Here is a 23,040-nt window from a genome sequence, read left to right as displayed (position 1 = left end):
GTGAGGGGAAGGGGTCCAAAAGGGCAAAACACAGGCCTAGCCTAGAAAATTGCCAAGTTGTGGCAAGAAACTAGGGTTTGTGGAAAAATGAAGAATTTGGGGAATCTCAGTGATGGGAAGTGTTTAATAAGGTACAATAATGATAGGGGAAGGTGTATGAACATCAAGATACAAATTTTTCCGATGATTTGACCCTCCAAGAGAATTTACCTCCAAAACCCTAGGAGAGGGAACTGAACCTTGCCTAGGCGCGACTGAAGCATGAACAAGGTGTAAAATGACCCAATGGAACCTGACATGATGAGGAAAACCCTATGAATGATGATATACTCAGCTGAATGATGAAATGGACTGACATTTTGGCAAATTTGAAAGGAGTGAAATCAAACCCTAGACCTAATGCCTAGTGACAAAATTTTACTTGAAGACTCACTGAAATGACAAAATTTGACCTTGACACTCTGAGACCACTTTGTAAGAGCATATTTGATCACTGGAGGAAGGCTGGAAAGACTGACACTAACATAATGTAATGTAAACATTTTAACTCGGTAATTTTTTTTGAAAAAGTAAAAATAAAAATAACCTTATACAAATAAAATAATAATAAAAATGAAAATGGCCCATGGTATTTACCCATGGTATTCATGTGGAATATAACCTATTTAAAAGGGGGAACTAAACCAACCTGGATCTATCTTAACTCTGGATCTACCAAGTGTCGAGAGGGATCAAATCTCTTGATATGCAAACCTCTTTTAGAGTGATAAGATATTTGATCCCTCTCGGCCCTTGGTAGATCCGAAGTGAGATGGAGCTAAGCTGATAAATATATTAATTTAATTTAATTTATTTTAAATTCTGGTTAAAAACCTTATTATTTATATTTTAATAATTTCTTTTAAGTCATTTAAGTTATGGTTAATTTTTTTTTTTTTTTTATTTTATTTTTTTAACGAAGTCGGGTACTTATATATTATAAAAGCCTGAGTTACAGAGATCTATTACATTGCAGAAGAGAGATTTTTGAGCTGAGGAGCAAAAGCGGGTTCGCAGACCCATATTCCTCAATACTTCTCTTGGTTAATCTGAAAGCAAAATGAAGACGGCTGTATTGCCTTACAAAGGAACCTCCTAACCAGCTAAATTTACAATGCATCTGTTAAGGGAAATGTTGGGTGACAGAATCCTCCTGATTCCTGGCGCTTGCCTTGGTTGAAGCTTCAGCCTGGTAACTCTGGGTAAGGGAGCGGATGTGTTCCATGGCCGCCTCCAGGTGGCTGCATCGCTCTTTCAACCCTTCAATCTCATTCTTCCTTTTGTCCAGTTTTTTGCGCTTTGAGTTCCTATCTGCATGGTAATCATCTTGCAGCTCTTTAAGCTGCTTGGTTAGCCGATTGATCATGAATGTATGGGCCTTGCACATGGTGCAGTCCCTGTTGTTGAAGATGTTGTCCAGAGGATTGGCTGGGTGAGCCTGGTCAGCGGGTTGATTCTGTGTTTCAGCCATATTAGCAAACATAGGACTGGGATTCGAAGGAAGAGAAGTCCCAAGAGGAGCGAGGAGCTGGAGAATAGAGAGAGGGGAAGTGGTGTCACAGTGGTTCTGTCTCAGGCGAGAGGAGAGCGAAGGGATCAGAGTGATGAGGGTAGGCTGTGGAAGGATATCCGGAGCTTTCCTGCCAACCAGAAGCAAAGATATCAGAGGATGTAAAACAAGTAAACTTAATACAACAGTTACCAGGAGCGCTCTGCTGATCTTTGAATCCCGATGAGTGGTGATGCCTTCAGCGAGGTGTCTTCTACTTATGAAAATGCAGTGGAGGTGCAGAGCATTGCCCGGAGCTGTGACCACAGTTACCAGGAGCGCGTTGTTGACCTTTGAATCCCGATGAGTGGTGCTGCCTTCAGCAAGGTGTCTTCGACTTGTGAAAATGTAGAGGAGGTGCAGAGCATTGCCCGAAGCTGTGCAAATACAAGAACCCTGTCTGCGATTTATAATACCATGAAGAGTCCTCCCGATCACGAGTAGAGTCTGAGCAGATCTGATCTCGGGAGAGGGAAGATCTGAAGATTTGATATGGTTGCTGTTGAGGGGCGTGCTGAGAAGATGGGCACAGCCCCCGTTTCTGAGAATGTCTGCGCTGGTCAGATGGAGGATCCCGATGTGATAAAACACAATGATGGTAAACAGATCATGAGGGAGATTGGATTTTCTATGGAACCGGGTAGTGCAGTAGGGGGAGGGCTGGATGAAAAGGGGGTTGTACCTGCATTGACTGAAATTCTTGGGAGGGGCAGCGGGAGAGGCCCGCTTATGGGATGTCTTTCTCGTAAACCATATCATTTTCCTTGACTTGACCCGCTTGCCTTTCAGTAGCCTTGTTTGCTTGTGCATCTGCTTCCACATTGTTTGCTCGTAGGATGTGCTTAAAGGTGGCTCCTCCAATTGTTTTGATATTGTCCATTATCCTTCCTTTGATGTTGTTTAACGCTGCTTGATTGAACTCTTTCCCTGTGATCATTGCTGCTATGATGATGGCAGAGTCGCCAACGATCAGAAGGTTTCTTATACCCAGGTTCCTGGCAATGGAGGTCCCCAGAAGGAGGTTGTATGCCTTTGCCTTATTGTTTGTCATGATGCCCAGACCCCATTCAAACGTGACTAAGTTTCTCCCTTGCTCGTCTTTGATAACTCCACCTGCTCCCGCTTGACCTGGATTGTTCTTTGATGCACCGTCAAAGAAGAGGGTGGGTCTATTTTGCTTTTGGATCCAATTTTTAACTTCTTCCTTCTTCCCTCTCAGTTTCCATTCCGGATGCCTGCTTCCTTTGTTTACTATTTTTTGAGTGCTTCTGTCACATTTGAATTTGTTAGACCTCTCTTTTATTTTTGCATCTGTCGGTTCCAATTCCTCCTGGGTTATACCGTTTGCCTCTATGGATTCAGAGATGAGGGCCATCGTTTTGGCTAGAACGCTGGAAGTACTAGGCTTTTTGTTCTTGAATATGCATTTATTCCTGGCAATCCATATCTGCCAGCAGAGGTTGGCAGGGATGCTATTCCAAATCCTTTTGGCTAGGCCCTTGCACTTACCAGATTGAGGGAAGCTGATTCCCCATTGTTTCTGGAAGAGAGTGATCTGGTTGGGAAGGTCCCTGATGTTTAGAGGGCTGGTGATGAGCTTCCAGCACACTCTTGCGAAGGGGCAGCCCATGAAGAGATGGTTACTACTTTCCTCTTCCTCCCTGCACATGCAGCAAATTGAAGGACCTTGAATGCCCTTCTTCCTGAGGTTTTCAGCAGTCAGGATTTTGCCATGTAGAAGGGTCCAGTTGAAACACTTAACCTTTGGCAGACATTCGGTTCTCCACGTTGCTTTGTGAAGTGGCCAATTGTTTAGTGCTGAGGCATTTTGCAGAACTTTGTATCCCTCTTTAACCGTATAGCTACCACCATTAGGGTCCCAAACGAATTTGTCTTCCACCATTCGGTTTGTTGGGGCTGAGCCTATCAGCGAAGTCTTGAGCTCGGCCCAGAGGTTCTTGAGGATCTCAGGGAGGGGGAGTGGTCTCCAACCTGTCCAGCAGTTCTGATCCCAGAGAGAGATATCGTACAAGGTTTTGAGCTTTGCCTCGTCCATCCACCTTTGAAGGGGCCTATATTTGATGAGCGTTGCCCTTGCCTCCATGCCCATTATCCTGTCCTCCCATATATTAATATCTTTGCCATTACCCGGGGCTCTTGAAATGCAAGATTTGAAGTGAGGAAGAGTCTTTTTAATCAGCTTCCATACAGGAGTACACGGTCTTTCAATGATGTTTTCTGATAGGATGTTGCTATTGACCCCGTTTAAGTACTTCCTCTTGATGACCTCTGTCCACCAGGTCCCTCTCTCATTGAGAATTCTCCAAACCAATTTGTAGCCCATTGCCATGTTTGCTAGCTTTGGTATTCTGATGCCGAGTCCTCCTTTTTCTGGGGGGAGAATGACTTTGTCCCACTTAACAAGGCTGAACTTTTTTGTGTCCTGCTTTCCTCCTTTCCATAGGAAACCTCTGATAATCAGCTCCATGTGTTTGTGGATGCCTGCCGGGGCAAGAGTAGTAGCAAATTGATAGATTGGGAGGGCTGAGAGTATGGCCTTTATGAGAATGATTCTGCCTGCCAGGTTAAGCCAATACACTCCCCAGCTCTGGAGTTTCCCTCTCAATTTCTCAATTAGTTTTGACCAGATCTCGGCTTTGATTGTTTCTTTGGCCAAAGGTAATCCTAGATAAGTGAAGTGGGACCAGTTCCCTTGGGCAGGGATTTCCATGATTATAGAAATTCTCTGGGTGATGTTTCTTGGGACGTTCCAAGTGTAGATCATACACTTGTTGTTGTTTAGTTTGCCTCCGGAGGCTTGGAGGAAGAGTTCCAATGCTTTCTTGAACCTTCGGGCCATTATGCTGGAAGCACCCCCTATTAGCAGAGTGTCATCTGCGAAAAGGGAGTGATTAATTCCCTTAGATCCTCGGACTATATCCACCCCTGTTATTTCTTTGATTTTTCGCTTGTTTTCCAAATGTAAGCTGAGGGTTTCAGCCATAATAATGTAGAGAAAGGGTGACAATGGGCACCCCTGCCTTAGGCCTCTGGAACTCTTGAAGGCGTTGCATGGCCTTCCGTTGATGAGGGGTGCTGTCCAATTGTGGGAAATGCATTCCATGATCCTGCTAGTAAAGTGCTCTGAGATGCCAAATTTCATAAGGACTGCCTGGAGGAAGGCATGGTTAACCCGATCAAAGGCGTTTGCCATATCCAATTTGATGATCATGCCCTTCTCCTTCCTGGATATGCTGTTGTGTATTGCCTCCTGGATGAGGATGACATTATCCGTTATATGTCTCCCAGGGACAAAGCCACCCTGGTTTTCGGATATGAGGGAGGGAAGGACCTTTTTAAGCCTGTTCGCCAGGATCTTAGTGATGATTTTGTAGGAGACGTTACACAGGGAAATAGGGCGGAATCTGTCAAAAGATTGGGGGCTAGGGTCTTTGGGGATAAGGGCTAGATGAGAGGACTTAATACTGCTACCCAGCTTACATTTTGCAAAAAAAAAATTTGCCATTCTGACATAATCCTTCTTGATAGTTTCCCAATGGGTTCTATAAAAGGCCACTGTAAAGCCATCAGGGCCAGGAGCCTTATCCAATGGCATGCTGTAGATGGACTTTTCTATCTCCTCCGTTGTGATTTCCTTATCTAGATCTTTGTTTTGAGCCTCTGTGATTTTGCTCTCAATTATGTTTAGGAATTCCGGTTTTTCCATGTAATGAGGGTCAGCAGTTAGAAGAGTTTGGAAATGCCGGGACGCTGCTTCCTTAATCTCACCTTGCTCTGTTAAAACTCTGCCCTCAACTGATATTTTCCCAATGTTGTTCCCTGCTCTCCTCAATTTGATGCTATTATGAAAAAAAGAGGTGTTTTTATCACCTGATTTGAGCCAGAGGCACCTCGATTTTTGCCTTTGCTCTTCTTCTTCCACTCGATTCTGCTTGTACAGCTCCATGTACAGATCATTTTCTTTCCTTATGTCATCTTCTGTGTCTTGGCTTTTCTCTTTTTCTTGATTCCACTCCGCTAATTTCCTTTGGAGGTCGATTTTCCTTTTCTCTGCCTCTGTTGCATAGTTCCTCGCCCATTGCTTGATGGCTATCCGGAGAAGTTTTATCTTTGTTTCCCATACATAGTGCGGGGATCCTTTGATTTCAGTTGCCCAGGTGTCCCTTACCAAGTTCCTGAAAACCTCGCTGCTGTCCCACGCTCTGTTATATTTAAAGGGTAACGGTCCCAGGTTTTCCCTTTTAATCAGATTCAGAGCTACAGGTTTATGATCTGAGATAAAACCTTGTATAATTGAGCTTTGGATCCTGTTGTGGTAAAAATACAACACCCCCCATTATTGATGCGTCCGCTTCGAATAATGGGGACCCTTTCTATAAAATTTTTGGCTAAGCACCTTTTTGATTTTTATTTTAATTGATTGCCCTACGCTTTCGTTAATTTTTAGTTTTCTTTGGATTCTTGTTTTGATTGCTTTGTTAGAATCGATTTTTTTATAAGCTTCACATTGACGCTTGTTTCACCTCATTTGGTCAACTGGTTTGAAAATGGTGCTCTTTTGAAAGTCTGATTATTTATGTAGCCTGGGTTAAAATTGCATAAAATGTACAATATTGCATTTTGTAAATAAATTAGTTCAATAACTCATTCATTTTAAATATTAACTCGTAGAGGGTTTTACTAACATTTTTCATTATGCAGCCAAATAATTAAGCATCGGGACTTAAGAAATTCACTCCAATTTCCAAATCAAATCTTAATCTCGAAAACCCAAACATTCAAGTGGCTGTAGTTTTTATTTTTAGCTATAGTTTAAAAAACTTAAATTCATAAAATAAAACCAAAATAAAAAATTGATTTTTAATGTTAAATATTAAATTAATTAAATTAATTTTTTTTTTAATATAATTAATTAAATTAACTTAATATTTAATATATAAAATTATATCGCATCGGGAACTTTGCATTGTAATAATTTTTAAGAACTCCGATTGCCGATACTCCTTTACATCCCGACTTACCGATGCGATGGGGCATTAACTAAAGTTTTAAGAACGTGTGTTTAATATACGAAGATTGCATCGCATCGGGAGACTTCAACCTATGCAAATTTTTATGCTCCCGACGCCACGCTTGTGCCGATGCGATAAGTCTTTGGTATTCATTTAGAACTCACGTATTAATTTCATTTTAAAGAAATCGTTTATGCCACCATATCATTCGTTATGTTAATATAGGAGTATGTTTCCATATGGATAAGAAAGGTAGGTTAGTTTATTTAATAGTGTAGTGTAGGTTGGCATATTTAACATTAGTTAATATATATTAATTAGTTTATATAATATGTAATATTATATTATATTAATTAAATTAATAATATGTAATATTATATTGTATTAATTAAATTAATTAATATGTAATATATTATAATCTGTAATATATTATATTAATTAAATTAATTAATTATATGTAATATTTAATTAATTTAAATATCAGTTAGATTAATATTAATTAGTTTTTAATTAGATTAATATTGATTAGTTTTTAATTAAGAATGGATTTGTTTATAAATCATTAGTTAGTTAAATTAATAAATAGTTTAGTTTATAATTAGGAATTAAATTAGAATTAATTAGGGACTAATTTAGGATTTAATTTTTAATTTAAATTCTCATTTTTTTAGCCAAGCAACAGAATTTCCAGATTTACATCAGATTTGACCCATCAACTTTGGAAGCTCATAAATTGAGTTCTACTTGGCCAAATGAGGCCCAGGACGGCTCATTGGAAAGAGAAAATCAAGGAAAACATTTTGAATGAGGTTTCACCAACAGATTTGATCATTTATTGGGCCACAAATCAGGCAGAAGATCAGGCTCCGAATTTTGAAAACAAAATCAATTTTCTGAGTTATTGTTTTCAATTTCATTTGTCCAAAACCTCTTCTAAGTGTAGATCCATTGGTCAATAATATCATTTACCAATCAAACCATTCCAAGCATCAATACAGAGCTTATATTTTGTTTTTAATTATTTATTTAAATAGAATTTGATTGGGTTTGATTTAATTGCCAGAAATGATATTTTGATTGCATTTTAATTTATTTTGATTTCTTTTGCAGGAAAACAATGGGAAGAATATGGAGAAAAAGATCTCAATCAATGAGAAGGCTCCAGCAATTGAAGATCAGGAATTTTGAGCAAATAGAATTGGATTTGGCAGATTTCTCTTCACCAAACTTTCCTCTCAAGAATTCCTTCACAAACAGTATAAATAACAGATTGCAAAATGGAATAGGAGCTGCTCTCCTCTGCAATTTTAGAGCTTCTAAAAGCACTATTGTAATTGGAATTTAGAGTTGTAGGAGAGAGGAGTGAAAAATCTCAGATCTGGGGATTATTGAGGATTTTCCCTTTGTATATTGAATTATGCATGAAGAACAAAGCTTGCACTATTGTGGCTCTAGTTTTGAAGGCAAAAGTTCAAGCAATGTAAAGGGCTGTTGGAGACCAAGAACAGAGAAATGGATGCAATAAATTGGTATTTCTAATACTACTGTTTCAAATATCAGTTTTATTTTTATGGTGATACGAATGTGTCATTTTATTCATGTTTGTGCACTATTGTCAATATGGGTAATTTGTCTCAGTCTTGTTATTATGTATCTCTGTTTTTATGGATTAATTTCTCATTTTGGAGTAACTACTTACTCTGAAATCTGTCTTATGAAACTGATTTATTGAATAATAATATGTGTGAACTATTTCTACATATCATTATTCAATTATTGGATTTATTGATTTGATAATCAATATCATTTTGAGAACTACTTCCTGAATGTTGTTGATTTATTATTTCAGTTTTAAGGTCTCAATAGAATGTGTTTTAGTAACCATAATATCAGTTAATTGAACTACTTCATTAACTTGATATTCATTATAAACAAGACATGTTTAAATCCCAATACTTTAATTATCTTGCTCTTAGTTGGGTTAGATCTATATCTGCCTAATTAAGATAGGATTTAGATTAGTTTCTTTTGTTTGCATCATAGAATAAGCTTGCATTTAGAGTAATTTTGCATTCTTTTAAGTCCTCTCCTCAAAGAGGCAAAACTTTAGTTGTGGCTTGGCTGAGCCCAAATCAGCTTAAGGGTCATTCTCTTGCCTGATCACCAAGGAGAAGTGATCTGATGTCCCTGTCTATTGGTAGTTAAAGATACATTATAAACCAATAGCAATAGGGAGAAGGTAACTGGACCTAGATGAACAGTCGGAGCCACCACACCAAACGGAAAAGGAGCTGCTTTTAAGGTCCGGACCGGGTGGTTATCCCCCAATGTTATTGCAGCGATTTTCGAGGCATCAACATTTTTGGCGCTAGAAGGAGGGCCTGATACTTTTTGTCTATTGGAGTCTTTTCAACATTAATGTTTTATTTATTACAATGGCTCCTCTCAAACTTCCAATTTGGAGTTGTATCCATGGACGTGCATCTTCCAATACTCCACCCGAAGTGGTAAGACTCTTGTCTCAGGTAAAATTCAATGGTAAGAGAAATTCTTCTGCTTTTAACCATGTCTTTCAATTTATTCAAAATGTGTCAAATTACGATTTTCAAGGAATTGATGAAGGCATTTTATGCAGAATTTTTACTCTCACATTTGCGGCAAAAGCCAGAAACTGGTGCAAAACTCTTCCAGTTGCCTCAATCCATAGCTGGGATCAATTTGTTACAATTTTCATTTGTAAATTTGACGGCTACGATTATGAACAGGTATGTGAAGAAATTGAATATCTACGAAGGTTTAAAAATGAGTCTGTTAATGATTTTCATATTCGATTTCACTTGAATTGTTTAAGATTTAAGGACGAAGATAAACCTACAGAAGAAGAATCATTAGATTGGTTTAAATATATTTTTTCTCTTCCAACCATTCCCAATCCATATGAAATTGATTCAAGCTTTGTTCCATCCCCTTCCAATACAAATGAGAATCCCAATTTGGATGTGCAAATAAATTGTGATAAAGTGGTTTCACAAAGCTTGGAAAATATTTCCATTCAAATGCAAGAAGACAACAGCAACAATTTTGGAGAAAAAGCCGTCTTGAAATCTGAAAGCTATTTTGAAGTAAATTCGGAAAATCAAATCGCAAATCAGCAAGTACAAGCAGCAATCAAAGCAAATAAAATGCAAACTGCTGTACAAATTTCTGAATTTCTCCATGATGAACAAATGCCGAAATCAGAGCAGCAAAGCAGCGTTCTTCAAGAAAGCATATGCACGCAAATGAATGATCTGCAATTTGAAATTTACAATGAGCATAATGTGCAAGAGCTCTCAAACAGAGACAGTTTTAAATGCATTGTTTCAGGTTCACACTTTTCCCTTTATCCTGATATTTTCAATAATGGTAATATTTTTCCTCTTGATGTTAATGATATTCCAGAAATTAAAGAGGCTGATCTAAATGAATTACCATTAAGTTTTTATCAAGATAAAGAAACAATAATTGATCATTCTTTTGCCACTGATGAACATGAAATTCTTGTCCCTCCTTGTTTTGATATATTGGATGAGATTGAAGGGAATTCTAGAGAATCTTGTGAGGTCATTTATGATGATTACTCTGATATTGAGGATGTTGATTTCAATTTTTCTCAAGAGAATCCTCTTAATAAAATTCAAATAACATCTGAGGATGAAGAACGCTTCAATTTAGGAATTATCTCAACTAATCCTCATTTTAGAGCAGCAAATTATCTTCATGATTTCACCATTCAAGAAATCATTCCAATTTATGATTCATATGAGGATCAAACTCTCATTCCTACTCATAATCATAATTCGTTTTCTAATTCACAAGTTGGAATTCAAAATTTTTCAAATTCCATAATTCTGGCCATTCCTTGTGAAAATGAAATCATTTCAAATCGATCCCAAATGTGCTGTAACATTAGTTGTACAAATAGTGATTTCATTTTAGTTTTTCTTTCACAGCTATTTTGTTTAAACTTAGATTTATTTTCTGATTTTATTTTGCAAAATTTTCACACTCTTCGCTGGCATATTGAGCGCCTTATTATCAAACACTCAATCGATGCATTGCCCAATTGGGAAATTCAAGTTTCATATTATAATCATCAGCATCAAAAGATATTAATAGTCCAATTTAAATCAATGCTAGTGTTTCATCAGAAGCTTCTATTTTTTCAAAGGCAATATCAACAAGAGAGTGTATTTTTGCAATCTGGCGAGCTATTCAATTTAATTAATAATTTTCCATGCCATTTGACAAACTTCCATTCATTTTTCATTGACTCATTTGAAGATTATTTGGAAGTTTTTCCTTCAAGGAATATTGTCAATGATTTAACATTTGTACATAATACTAACAATTCTTTCCAGGCCTTTGAATTTCAAAACTCATATCCACAATTCGGCCTGTTATCTCTTTCCTTGAACATTTCCCCATCCTTAATGGAAATCCATCCAGATTTTTGCGATCCAATTGGTATCGAATTGGAAAGGAAATTTCATGAGAAAAAGATTTTAATTAAGTTGCTAACAATAACTGTACAATCTTATTTCAGATTTATTTTCCTTAGTTTAGTTAGATTTTTATTCTTATTGCTAACATTTGAACTGTACATAAACGCGGGAATAAAAATGAGAGAATGGTTACATTGGAAATATGACTATACCTAGTCATTTTCATGTATATGGTTAGAATAGGAGTAGAATTAATTTAGTTAGCTTGTTTTATATAGTTAATTTATTTGCAATAGTTCTGTAGATGAAAAAATAAAACAAAGCAATCAGCCTTCTCATACATGTTCAGTGGAAACATTTTTCCTTATCAGAAAATTTTAATTCTTGCTTTCCTTTTTGAAATTTCTTATAGCGATTTCTCTACTCTGCCTATTTCGAATAATGTCTTGATCAAAGTCAATTAAAATTGCACTTGGCATCGATTGCCTCAAAGCCACTTTTCTTCATTTCGGGATTTCCTTCTAAGATTTTCTTTTGAAATTTATATGGTAAGAATTTGAGGATATAAAAACTTCATGATCCCATTATCTTATGAGATGTATGATTGACTATGATAAGCCTAATTCTAATTCAATCATTATTAGTCAATCTAACCTGTCACAGCAATCATATGAAGTTCATATTATATTCCTCGGAATTTGCCAAAAGCTGATCTTAAGGATGCCCATTTTGCCAAGTGCACACATTTAAATCTGTTTTGACATTTTTCTACAATTAGTGGCTCAATCTCATTCTAATCTTTAGTTTATTATCTGATGCTGTAAAAACGCATCATGTCTATTCACTAAATGCATTATTAAAAAGTCACTATAACAATACAGATTTTTCTCAAGATTAATTCGGAATGAGCAGAGGTAATAAATTGTTACTTCACTTCGAAAGGGAAGCATAGTTTCATATTTATTTCTGGTAAATTTTATATTCCATGAACATGAATGATTGATTTCATTTAGGCTGATTGCGCACTTAGATTTAAAATAAATAATGAGATGATTTTAATCAAAGGAAGAATTTGAAGATTTATCAGGTAAAATTTATCAGACAAATTCTTTTCAGGTACAAGTTTATTTTCATCCATTATTAGTTCTGTTTTTCTTAGCTTATTTTTTATTTATGTTCTGTTTTATTTGCAGGTTTTTATTTCTTTTCAAAATCTGAAGTAAGCAGCAAACTCATTTTAAATTTGCAAACAGGTTCAGGGAAATTCAATTCTGATTCATTAGAGTTTAAGCATTTTTTTTAGCTTTGCTTTCATTCATTAGAAAACCCAATTGAAATTTCAAGAAATATCATAAGACCATTCGCATCACGACATTGCATCGGAAGTAGCTCTTAGCATTCCTTTTGATCACAAATTGTTCATTAAAGACCTCCGATGTATTATCTTACTCATATGTCATATTGCATTTCGCTTATCGGAGCTTTCCAAGTGAAGTATACTTCCATGAACATGAATCGCCTATCTCCGATAATCGACTTTACCGATATTGTGATAAACACATAATTCCGGACCCGATATGAAATTCAAATCAAATTCATAAAATATCGCGTCCGTTCAATCGCAATAATGGTAGGAGTATAACTTTAAAGGAGGCCGATGTTTCGGATCCGATATGTTATCAAATTTTCAACATAAAATTATCGGGTCCACTCTTCATCACATATCGGCATATTGAGAATTGTTAAATCGTGCGCATAACATTGCCGATCGCGATCGCCGATTAGCCACGTCATTCATCGCATATCGGCATCGCAACAATCATATTGTGTTACATCGGGTGCTTAAGATTGCCGATCGCCGATTTACGTCATCCATCGCATCGCCGATATCGCAATCGCTTCCTTGCAGTTTTATTTATGGCCGATATCTCGGATCCGATATGTTATTAAAATCCCATCATAAAAAGTTATCGGGTCCGCTCTTCATCGCATATCGGCATCGCAAAAAAATATATTGTGTTACATCGGGTACCCAAAATTTGCCGATTTCCGATTAGCTACGACTTCCATCGCATCGCCGATATTGCAATCATTTCATCACATTCTTACGCTCACATCACCTCTCTGAATCTACAATGTGTATTTTGCAATATGGGAAGCACGATGCAATTTATTCTCTGATCCCCGATATAATATTTCTTTAATGATGCGATCGCTTCATTTCATTGCACATGTTCTTATCGGCAATTTGCCATTGCAATCTCCGATGCAATAGCTTCCAATGCATGCCTATGAGCCATTAACATTTAATCGATATATGACATAGCAATAAAGGTGAAGTTCTGCAGATTAAATTTGAAGCATGGTGAAGAAACATGTTATGTGAATCATCCGACACAGCAATGTGTTATTTTAAAAGCGAGCTTGGGTAACCACTATGGTAAGAAAGCAGTTAATAACCAATTTGCAACATATTCAAATTATTTCAATTTCTCATACATTTTAGTTTAAATATATAATTCCATAATTAAAAATGGAATTCAAGACCTCTCTATCTTCATATTTAAATTTTATTATCGTAGATTTGGTCTTGATTCCGAACTATTTATAAAATCATGGAATTTATATGAAACTTGTGATATTTTGAGAAACAGTCATTGCTGCAAATTCTCATTCTCATTTTTGATGCATTTGCTTTAATTTCAACTCCCTTGAACACTAAGCATTCTATTTTTACATTTTACTGCTTGCTTTAGTTTAAATAAAATAAATAATGATTTTGGGTTATAGGATTTTGGTTAGTGGGATTTCTTCATGTTTTTAATGATAATTAAAATAAGGAGTCAGCTAGTTTGGAGAAATTGATACCTTTCAGGTAAGATCAAAAGCAATTATCCAATGGTAAGATTCATATGCCCATTGTCATTAATTTCCATTTCATCATTCTAGTTTCATTTTTGTTTTTAAATTATGCTGATATAAAACTCTGTTTTGCAGCTCTTCACAAAAATTTTCAATCTTCCGCCGAATCATATTTTCAAAGTCCATACTCTTCTTCTGGCTTTATTTCAATAAGCAGCGATAATCTTCATCGAAACAGCTACACCAGGAAGTTTCTGAACCTTTAATCTGTTTCTTTAAGCATTCCTTTTCTTTTAGAAAATGATTAAGATGATGCTTGGGAACAAGAAGACTCATATCAAACAGAAATTATTCATTGTGGCTGAATTTTACGATCACTGTTATCTAAAAGCCTAAAGCATTCACAACTCTGCAAGGTATGTTTTTCTAGAGCTCAACATAAGAAGGAATGATTACATGCTTATTTTCTTTTTCTTCATATTGTTGGAGACATTGGTATAAACATTCTTGTTTGAACTTATCTTGCGAGAGTTGGATTTCCCTTTCCATTTTTAGAGATTTCTTTGTTTTGATTTTTGTTCGCTGATTTCTTTTCTCATTTTAGCATAAGAATTCTTTTCCTTTGGATTTCAATTTTGATTTTGGTGAATTTGTCAGTATTTATATGGAAGGCCTATTGGTTACCTAACAATGGTCAGGATACGTGGAGAAAAATTGTTAATAGTCACCTATTAGCTTTTTCTTAAATCTCTTAGTAAAGTTTGATTTTCTTATTATTAAAGTAGATATACTTAAGGAAGAGATTACCAATCAAGAGAAGTTGGCAAAGTATCATAAAATCTGGAAAATTTCTTTTTCATCAAATTGTAATCATTTTGAGATTTCAAAATTTCATTAGGATCTTTCAAAGTTCTATTATTAGTCAAGAAAAGTTATTTTTAACCAAGTAAAGACACTTTACAGCAAAGCACCTTTAACTCTGAAATTGCCATTCGTAACTCTTAAGGAGTCAATGATTCTCCCTATCCCAAAGAGTCTTGTTTTTCTAGAGTATAATCCAGAAGTATATCTAAACTTAAAAGATAAGAGGTCTCATCGTGAGCCTGCTTACCATGATCATAGGGGAAAATAGGCTGACATTACCAACACTGTTAAACAAACCGGGGTAATGGCTTATGATTGCAAACAATTATAAGACAAGGGGTCTCATCACGAGCCAGCTTGTTCAGTCCAATTTTAACCAGTGAATGGCATTGTCAACTATCTGGCTACCATACTAGGACAATGGCTTTTAAGATTTAAAAAAAAGAAAAAAAAGTAATACATATATAAATGGATTTATCTCTAGATCAATAATTCTTGAAAAGATGGGATTCTGAATCATTGATGATTGAAAAAGTAACCCTGCCGAGACTATAGATGTTTGCTGGTAGCAGTGGCTCTACTTGTGACAAATGAGTATATTCTAAAAAGCTAAGCTGCAAAGTGACCCCTGCTTTATCTCTACAACTAATTAAGGATTGATATAGAGTTTTGAAATATTTTAATTTATGAGAAGTTTTAAGAAAAATTACAGTTAGATGATTCTGGTTTTTATTCAGACTAATAAACTAAGTCAAGCATTTCAAGCATAATCTTCTCTTCTTTAATTATTTTTGCTTTAATTTTAGGAAAATCTCATTTATAACAGAGATAACTGGTTCTTCTCCCGTGTGTCGCCAATTGTTGTGGTAAAAATACAACACCCCCCATTATTGATGCGTCCGCTTCGAATAATGGGGACCCTTTCTATAAAAATTTTGGCTAAGCACCTTTTTGATTTTTATTTTAATTGATTGCCCTACGCTTTCGTTAATTTTTAGTTTTCTTTGGATTCTTGTTTTGATTGCTTTGTTAGAATCGATTTTTTTATAAGCTTCACATTGACGCTTGTTTCACCTCATTTGGTCAACTGGTTTGCAAATGGTGCTCTTTTGAAAGTCTGATTATTTATGTAGCCTGGGTTAAAATTGCATAAAATGTACAATATTGCATTTTGTAAATAAATTAGTTCAATAACTCATTCATTTTAAATATTAACTCGTAGAGGGTTTTACTAACATTTTTCATTATGCAGCCAAATAATTAAGCATCGGGACTTAAGAAATTCACTCCAATTTCCAAATCAAATCTTAATCTCGAAAACCCAAACATTCAAGTGGCTGTAGTTTTTATTTTTAGCTATAGTTTAAAAAACTTAAATTCATAAAATAAAACCAAAATAAAAAATTGATTTTTAATGTTAAATATTAAATTAATTAAATTAATTTTTTTTTTAATATAATTAATTAAATTAACTTAATATTTAATATATAAAATTATATCGCATCGGGGACTTTGCATTGTAATAATTTTTAAGAGCTCCGATTGCCGATACTCCTTTACATCCCGACTTACCGATGCGATGGGGCATTAACTAAAGTTTTAAGAACGTGTGTTTAAATACGAAGGTTGCATCGCATCGGGAGACTTCAACCTATGCAAATTTTTATGCTCCCGACGCCACGCTTGTGCCGATGCGATAAGTCTTTGGTATTCATTTAGAACTCACGTATTAATTTCATTTTAAAGAAATCGTTTATGCCACCATATCATTCGTTATGTTAATATAGGAGTATGTTTCCATATGGATAAGAAAGGTAGGTTAGTTTATTTAATAGTGTAGTGTAGGTTGGCATATTTAACATTAGTTAATATATATTAATTAGTTTATATAATATGTAATATTATATTATATTAATTAAATTAATAATATGTAATATTATATTGTATTAATTAAATTAATTAATATGTAATATATTATAATCTGTAATATATTATATTAATTAAATTAATTAATTATATGTAATATTTAATTAATTTAAATATCAGTTAGATTAATATTAATTAGTTTTTAATTAGATTAATATTGATTAGTTTTTAATTAAGAATGGATTTGTTTATAAATCATTAGTTAGTTAAATTAATAAATAGTTTAGTTTATAATTAGGAATTAAATTAGAATTAATTAGGGACTAATTTAGGATTTAATTTTTAATTTAAATTCTCATTTTTTTAGCCCAGCAACAGAATTTCCAGATTTACATCAGATTTGACCCATCAACTTTGGAAGCTCATAAATTGAGTTCTACTTGGCCAAATGAGGCCCAGGACGGCTCATTGGAAAGAGAAAATCAAGGAGAACATTTTGAAGGAGGTTTCACCAACAGATTTGATCATTTATTGGGCCAAAAATCAGGCAGAAGATCAGGCTCCGAATTTTGAAAACAAAATCAATTTTCTGAGTTATTGTTTTCAATTTCATTTGTCCAAAACCTCTTCTAAGTGTAGATCCATTGGTCAATAATATCATTTACCAATCAAACCATTCCAAGCATCAATACAGAGCTTATATTTTGTTTTTAATTATTTATTTAAATAGAATTTGATTGGGTTTTATTTAATTGCCAGAAATGATATTTTGATTGCATTTTAATTTATTTTGATTTCTTTTGCAGGAAAACAGTGGGAAGAATATGGAGAAAAAGATCTCAATCAATGAGAAGGCTCCAGCAATTGAAGATCAGGAATTTTGAGCAAATAGAATTGGATTTGGCAGATTTCTCTTCACCAAACTTTCCTCTCAAGAATTCCTTCACAAACAGTATAAATAACAGATTGCAAAATGGAATAGGGGCTGCTCTCCTCTGCAATTTTAGAGCTTCTAAAAGCACTATTGTAATTGGAATTTAGAGTTGTAGGAGAGAGGAGTGAAAAATCTCAGATCTGGGGATTATTGAGGATTTTCCCTTTGTATATTGAATTATGCATGAAGAACAAAGCTTGCACTATTGTGGCTCTAGTTTTGAAGGCAAAAGTTCAAGCAATGTAAAGGGCTGTTGGAGACCAAGAACAGAGAAATGGATGCAATAAATTGGTATTTCTAATACTACTGTTTCAAATATCAGTTTTATTTTTATGGTGATACGAATGTGTCATTTTATTCATGTTTGTGCACTATTGTCAATATGGGTAATTTGTCTCAGTCTTGTTATTATGTATCTCTGTTTTTATGGATTAATTTCTCATTTTGGAGTAACTACTTACTCTGAAATCTGTCTTATGAAACTGATTTATTGAATAATAATATGTGTGAACTATTTCTACATATCATTATTCAATTATTGGATTTATTGATTTGATAATCAATATCATTTTGAGAACTACTTCCTGAATGTTGTTGATTTATTATTTCAGTTTTAAGGTCTCAATAGAATGTGTTTTAGTAACCATAATATCAGTTAATTGAACTACTTCATTAACTTGATATTCATTATAAACAAGACATGTTTAAATCCCAATACTTTAATTATCTTGCTCTTAGTTGGGTTAGATCTATATCTGCCTAATTAAGATAGGATTTAGATTAGTTTCTTTTGTTTGCATCATAGAATAAGCTTGCATTTAGAGTAATTTTGCATTCTTTTAAGTCCTCTCCTCAAAGAGGCAAAACTTTAGTTGTGGCTTGGCTGAGCCCAAATCAGCTTAAGGGTCATTCTCTTGCCTGATCACCAAGGAGAAGTGATCTGATGTCCCTGTCTATTGGTAGTTAAAGATACATTATAAACCAATAGCAATAGGGAGAAGGTAACTGGACCTAGATGAACAGTCGGAGCCACCACACCAAACGGAAAAGGAGCTGCTTTTAAGGTCCGGACCGGGTGGTTATCCCCCAATGTTGTTGCAGCGATTTTCGAGGCATCAACAGATCCTTGAGAAGTTGACCACGATTCTTTGCTGGACTAATATGCGATCCAGCCTCTCTTTGATGTTGTTTTTACCGGTTCTCTTGTTTGACCAAGTGAATCGCCCGTTCTGAGGTGGGATGTCAACAAGACTGTGTTCTTGAATGATTTTTTCTAAAGCATCCCTTGAGGGGTCTGCGAAGAAATTTCCTCCCATTTTTTCATCCGCATTCCTTATTAAATTCAAGTCTCCTCCGAGGAAGATGTTTCTGCCCTGAGCATTCATTAAATCAGATGTGATTGACTCCCAGCAAGCGGCTTTTTCTCTGAAGTGGGGAGGGGCATAAACGTTGTATATGGTGTATTCCTCAGTCCTGGAGACGTTTTGCATATCTGTTCTTAGCCACCACCTATTCTGCCTGCTGTCCTTGAGTTTCCATTTGTTTTTGTCCCATATTGTTCCTATTCCTCCTGAGGCCCCTGATGCGCTCAGTGCCATTCCTTCGTAGCTTCTGCTTCTTTTCACACTGCTCTGGAATTCTTGTTCAGTTATTTTGGTCTCCTGAAGTAGTAGAAAGTCTGGGTGTTCCAATTTGAGAAGGTCGCGGACTGCATTAGTTTTTAGGGAGGAGCCCATCCCCCTACAATTCCAAGAGACCAGATTCATCATTTACTATATTTGTTATGTGTTCCTCCTTTCTCCTTCATCTTCTCCCCGCTTCCTTTGGTCTTGTCTAAGTATGTATCCATTGGCTGTTGGGTCCCTGTTGCCATTTCTTTTGCTGCATTCTCATCCCTGATCTCTTTATTTGATTACCTTCCGACTTTCCTGGGTGGATCAGTGGATGTGATGATTTCCTTCGTCTTGTTCCTTGTTAGGATTCTTTCGACCGTTGGGGGAGGGGAGGACTGAGGGGGAGAGGGAGGGGCTGTTCTGGGGCCTCTCGGTGAGGGGGGGGGGGGGGGGGGGGGGGGTTCTAAAGATTCAAGGGTTGGGGGGGGGGGGGGGGGAAGAACCAGATCCGGAGGGGTGAGAGGGAGGGGTTGGGTTTTCAGATGAGGGCTTTGAGGAGGTTCCAGGAGGGGGATTTGTTTTCTTCTTCTTAACTTTTTCCCATACTTCTTCAGGGGTTTCATCATTGTTTTCAAAGTTTATAGGTTTGTTCTTACTACATCTATTAGCAAAATGCCCGTATTCATGACATACCTTACACTTGAATGGCAGCTGTTCATAGTCCACTTGCTGAATGTGCGTCCACTGGTCGACCTTGAGTTTGATCTCTTCTGGTAGTCCTTTCCCCAAATCCACTTCTACACATATCCGGGCACATGCATGCATGTTTTCTCTTGGTTCCGATCTGTCGATGTACTTCCCTACTGCGTTACCTATAGCTTTCACCGATTCGTCTCCCCAGCAATGGAGAGGCAGATGGGGAAGACGGACCCAGACCAGGACAGCGCTGGGAACGTCCATCTCAGGGTCAAAGTCGGGAGTCCATCTGCTGAGGTAAAGTCCTCTGGTGTCCATGAAGTATGGGCCGTTCCTGAATATGAGATTGCGATCTTCCACCGTTTCGAAAAGGAAGGTGAAGAAACCCCTCCCGCAGAATCTTATTGCTATCTTCCCTTGGACCATCGAATTCCAGTTCCTTTCTACCCAGCGTTGGACTGTGCGGGGAGAGGGCCATAATCCCGTGAACTGACCTACCAAGCCCCGATCTGCCAGAGCGACGGCTGCTCTCCTCGGAAGGGCAGGAGGGAGCGAAACTTCTGGGATTTCATCAAGCTTCTTAATAAACTTTGAGGCTGTAGGGCGAGCTTTCTCATTGGTATTCTCTTGGATGAGGGAGGCAAAAGACTTCTCCAGATCCTCCTGATCATGGGTTGGGGGATCCATTGCAGGGAAGGTCAGAAGCGCAGGGGGCGCTCCAGCGGAAAGCAGAGGGAGGGATGGGCCGCAGGCCCCCAAAGGAAACGGGCAGAAGGCCCCAGGGTGACAGGGAGGGCAAGCAGAGGGGGAGGGCAGCCCAGCAGCAGCGCTGCCAGGCGTAGGCGCTCAGAGGGTCAGGCTACGCAGCAGCAGAGGCCGCGGGGAGCAGAGCGCGCGGGATTGAAACGCAAATTGATTTCGTTAAAATATTTTTAATAAACATAACTTATTTTAATTTCTTTATTTTATTTTAAATTATGGTCAAATATTTTTAACATACATATTTTGTTCTTTTAAAATATGTTTTAATGGTCATATTAACATTCATATTTACAATCAATAGTTGACTGTCTCTCTCTCTCTCTCTATATATATATATATATATATAGAGAGAGAGAGAGAGAGAGAGAGAGGTCACGAACAGGCCAGACACCAAATTGGTGTATGAGATACCCTTGTTTGTGGGACAAGGGACCCACCTTCGCGCAAAGATTTAACTGCTAAAGTCTACGAAGGCATACATACTATACCCCCCTCTCGTTTTGAACTTGTGACCTCTTACGAGGAAACACGTCCTCTTAACCATTATACGCCAACACTCGTTTCTTATCAATCATGATTTATTTGAGTCTGTAGTGATGGGTGGTGAGACTACTCGAAATGTAGGACATATGTAAACTCGCATACAACATATATCCAAAAACTTATATCAACATGATTACAGGTTGTGGAAATATACACCCACAAGTCCTTTGCATTCCCAATAGGGTAAAATTGTGACTTTATGAAGGTTTTGAAATCCTTCCACTTTGTCACTAGAGGATCCCCCTCCAGACTTAAGGTTTTTGTGTGGCTTCCCACCAAGTCGAGGCATGGCCCTTTAATTTTAGCCTAGTAAATGAAATCTTCTATTCTTCCTCTATACGATGGACATTGAAATAAACTTCTAATTGCTACAGCCAATGATTTAACTTCAGAGAATCAATCTCACTTTGATACAACTTGATGTTGAACTTCACTTCCATTTTGAAAAGGGATAGTGAATCATTCATGGCACTCAAACTGGGTTGATCTTTTTCAGGTTCTTTCTTCGACTCCTTCTTTGTTTCTTCTCGATATCCTGATCTCCCCTCCAATTAGACCTATACATTAGAAACCCCCATATTCTTTGAATAACCCATGCTTATTGGTCAAGGCTTCCATGAGGAGGCTCACATTACGAGTTATATATGCAACTTGTGCTTTTAGATGCACAAAACCTCTCCTTTGTGGGATCATAAGGGTTGTTCATAGATTTGTTGACCATGACTAGGGTTTTCTGACTTTTAACTGAATTGACTTGTATTCGCTGCAACTTGCCACAATATACCCTAGAGGAACATGCTTTGATACCAATATGATCTGTAAACTACCTTGGATATTCCACTAGACAATTCGTCACAATGAATCTAATAAATTTAAGCTTGAAAATTGAAATCTGCATTGTGAGGGTTTATTTCTCCTTAGATTTATGGATCTGTTAATTACTATGTATTACGAATGTATGTAAGTTATAATTATGCATAAAATATAGAACATTGAAATAAAAATTGACAAACCGCAATTGACACAATGTATGTCCTAGGAAACCATTTGGGGGGGGGGACCTAGCTTAAATATGAGGTTGCTCTGCTCTCTTTCTCTAAATAGAAAATGGATGAAAGAACAAATAAGTGAGGCCTATGGCCCATGGGTTGTTGCATTGCAAAAATCCTCACTATTTTCTCTCTCCCTAACCACTCTCACATATTCTTCTCACCTATGGAACTAAATGCACTCCAATCGAATGGAACCCCTCTACCTCCTAGTGGCCGAGTTATAACATAGCACAATAGCCTATTAGTGGTTCATTTTGACTCCTCCAACTCTCAAATAGAGTTACAATATTGAATCTTGTAGATGTTCTTCATCATGATCATGTGGCTAGCCCCTTTCCATGAGTAATGGGGTTGACGTGCATCCTCTTGAATTATAGTCATCAAAACAGGAAGGTAAACTTTTGAGTGACATACATATTGCATACAGACTTTGATTAAGGTGATTCTTGCACTGTTGGAAGTGCCTTTATGTGTTGAATAGGAAAAAAAATGTGCACCCTTAAGCATTAGAGCTTTACCCCCCAAAAACATCGATTGATGCCTAAAAATACTCTCAGAAGGTTTCATACCCAATTTTACCAAATTAGGTGGTATTGGTAAAAATGGTTTTATGATCTTATTCCTCCACTTTTTCCACTATGAAAACATCAATATGGATGATAAATAATATAATGATCCAATCCAGATCATGGTGCAACAAATGTAACATGTACAATTTTAAAAACCCTTTTTCCTTTGGGTGT

General features: G+C 36.6%; 1 protein-coding gene across 1 annotated transcript; it reads right to left on the bottom strand.

The window, feature by feature from the left end:
- Nucleotides 1-2,315: 2,315 nt before the first annotated feature.
- Nucleotides 2,316-20,627, bottom strand: LOC149233409 (uncharacterized). The gene is made up of 3 exons (XM_089382187.1): nucleotides 19,938-20,627; nucleotides 18,827-19,292; nucleotides 2,316-5,881 (listed from the first exon to the last, which is right to left on the bottom strand). The coding sequence occupies exons 1-3, from the start codon at nucleotides 20,625-20,627 to the stop codon at nucleotides 2,316-2,318; spliced, it is 4,722 nt and encodes a 1,573-aa protein (XP_089238313.1).
- Between the last annotated feature and the right edge of the window lie 2,413 nt (nucleotides 20,628-23,040).

The sequence above is a fragment of the Pinus tabuliformis genome, chromosome J (genome assembly GCF_031772625.1).
Source record: "Pinus tabuliformis cultivar Carrire ecotype Pingquan chromosome J, CPIR1, whole genome shotgun sequence".
In the NCBI taxonomy this organism is placed as follows: Eukaryota; Viridiplantae; Streptophyta; class Pinopsida; order Pinales; family Pinaceae; genus Pinus; species Pinus tabuliformis.
The sequence above is the reverse complement of the archived record's forward strand: the minus strand, read 5'-3'. Positions and strand labels throughout refer to the sequence as shown.

What these genes read in the sequence shown, in the direction of transcription:
- LOC149233409 (XM_089382187.1), bottom strand. Translation starts at nt 20,627, where the DNA reads ATGGATCCCCCAACCCATGATCAGGAGGATCTGGAGAAGTCTTTTGCC. An exon ending in AGCTGCCATTCAAGTGTAAG is followed by an intron (nt 19,293 to 19,937) that starts GTATGTCATGAA and finishes CTACTACTTCAG; the next exon opens with GAGACCAAAATAACTGAACA. An exon ending in TTGGTCAAACAAGAGAACCG is followed by an intron (nt 5,882 to 18,826) that starts GTAAAAACAACA and finishes GTTTTATCTCAG; the next exon opens with ATCATAAACCTGTAGCTCTG.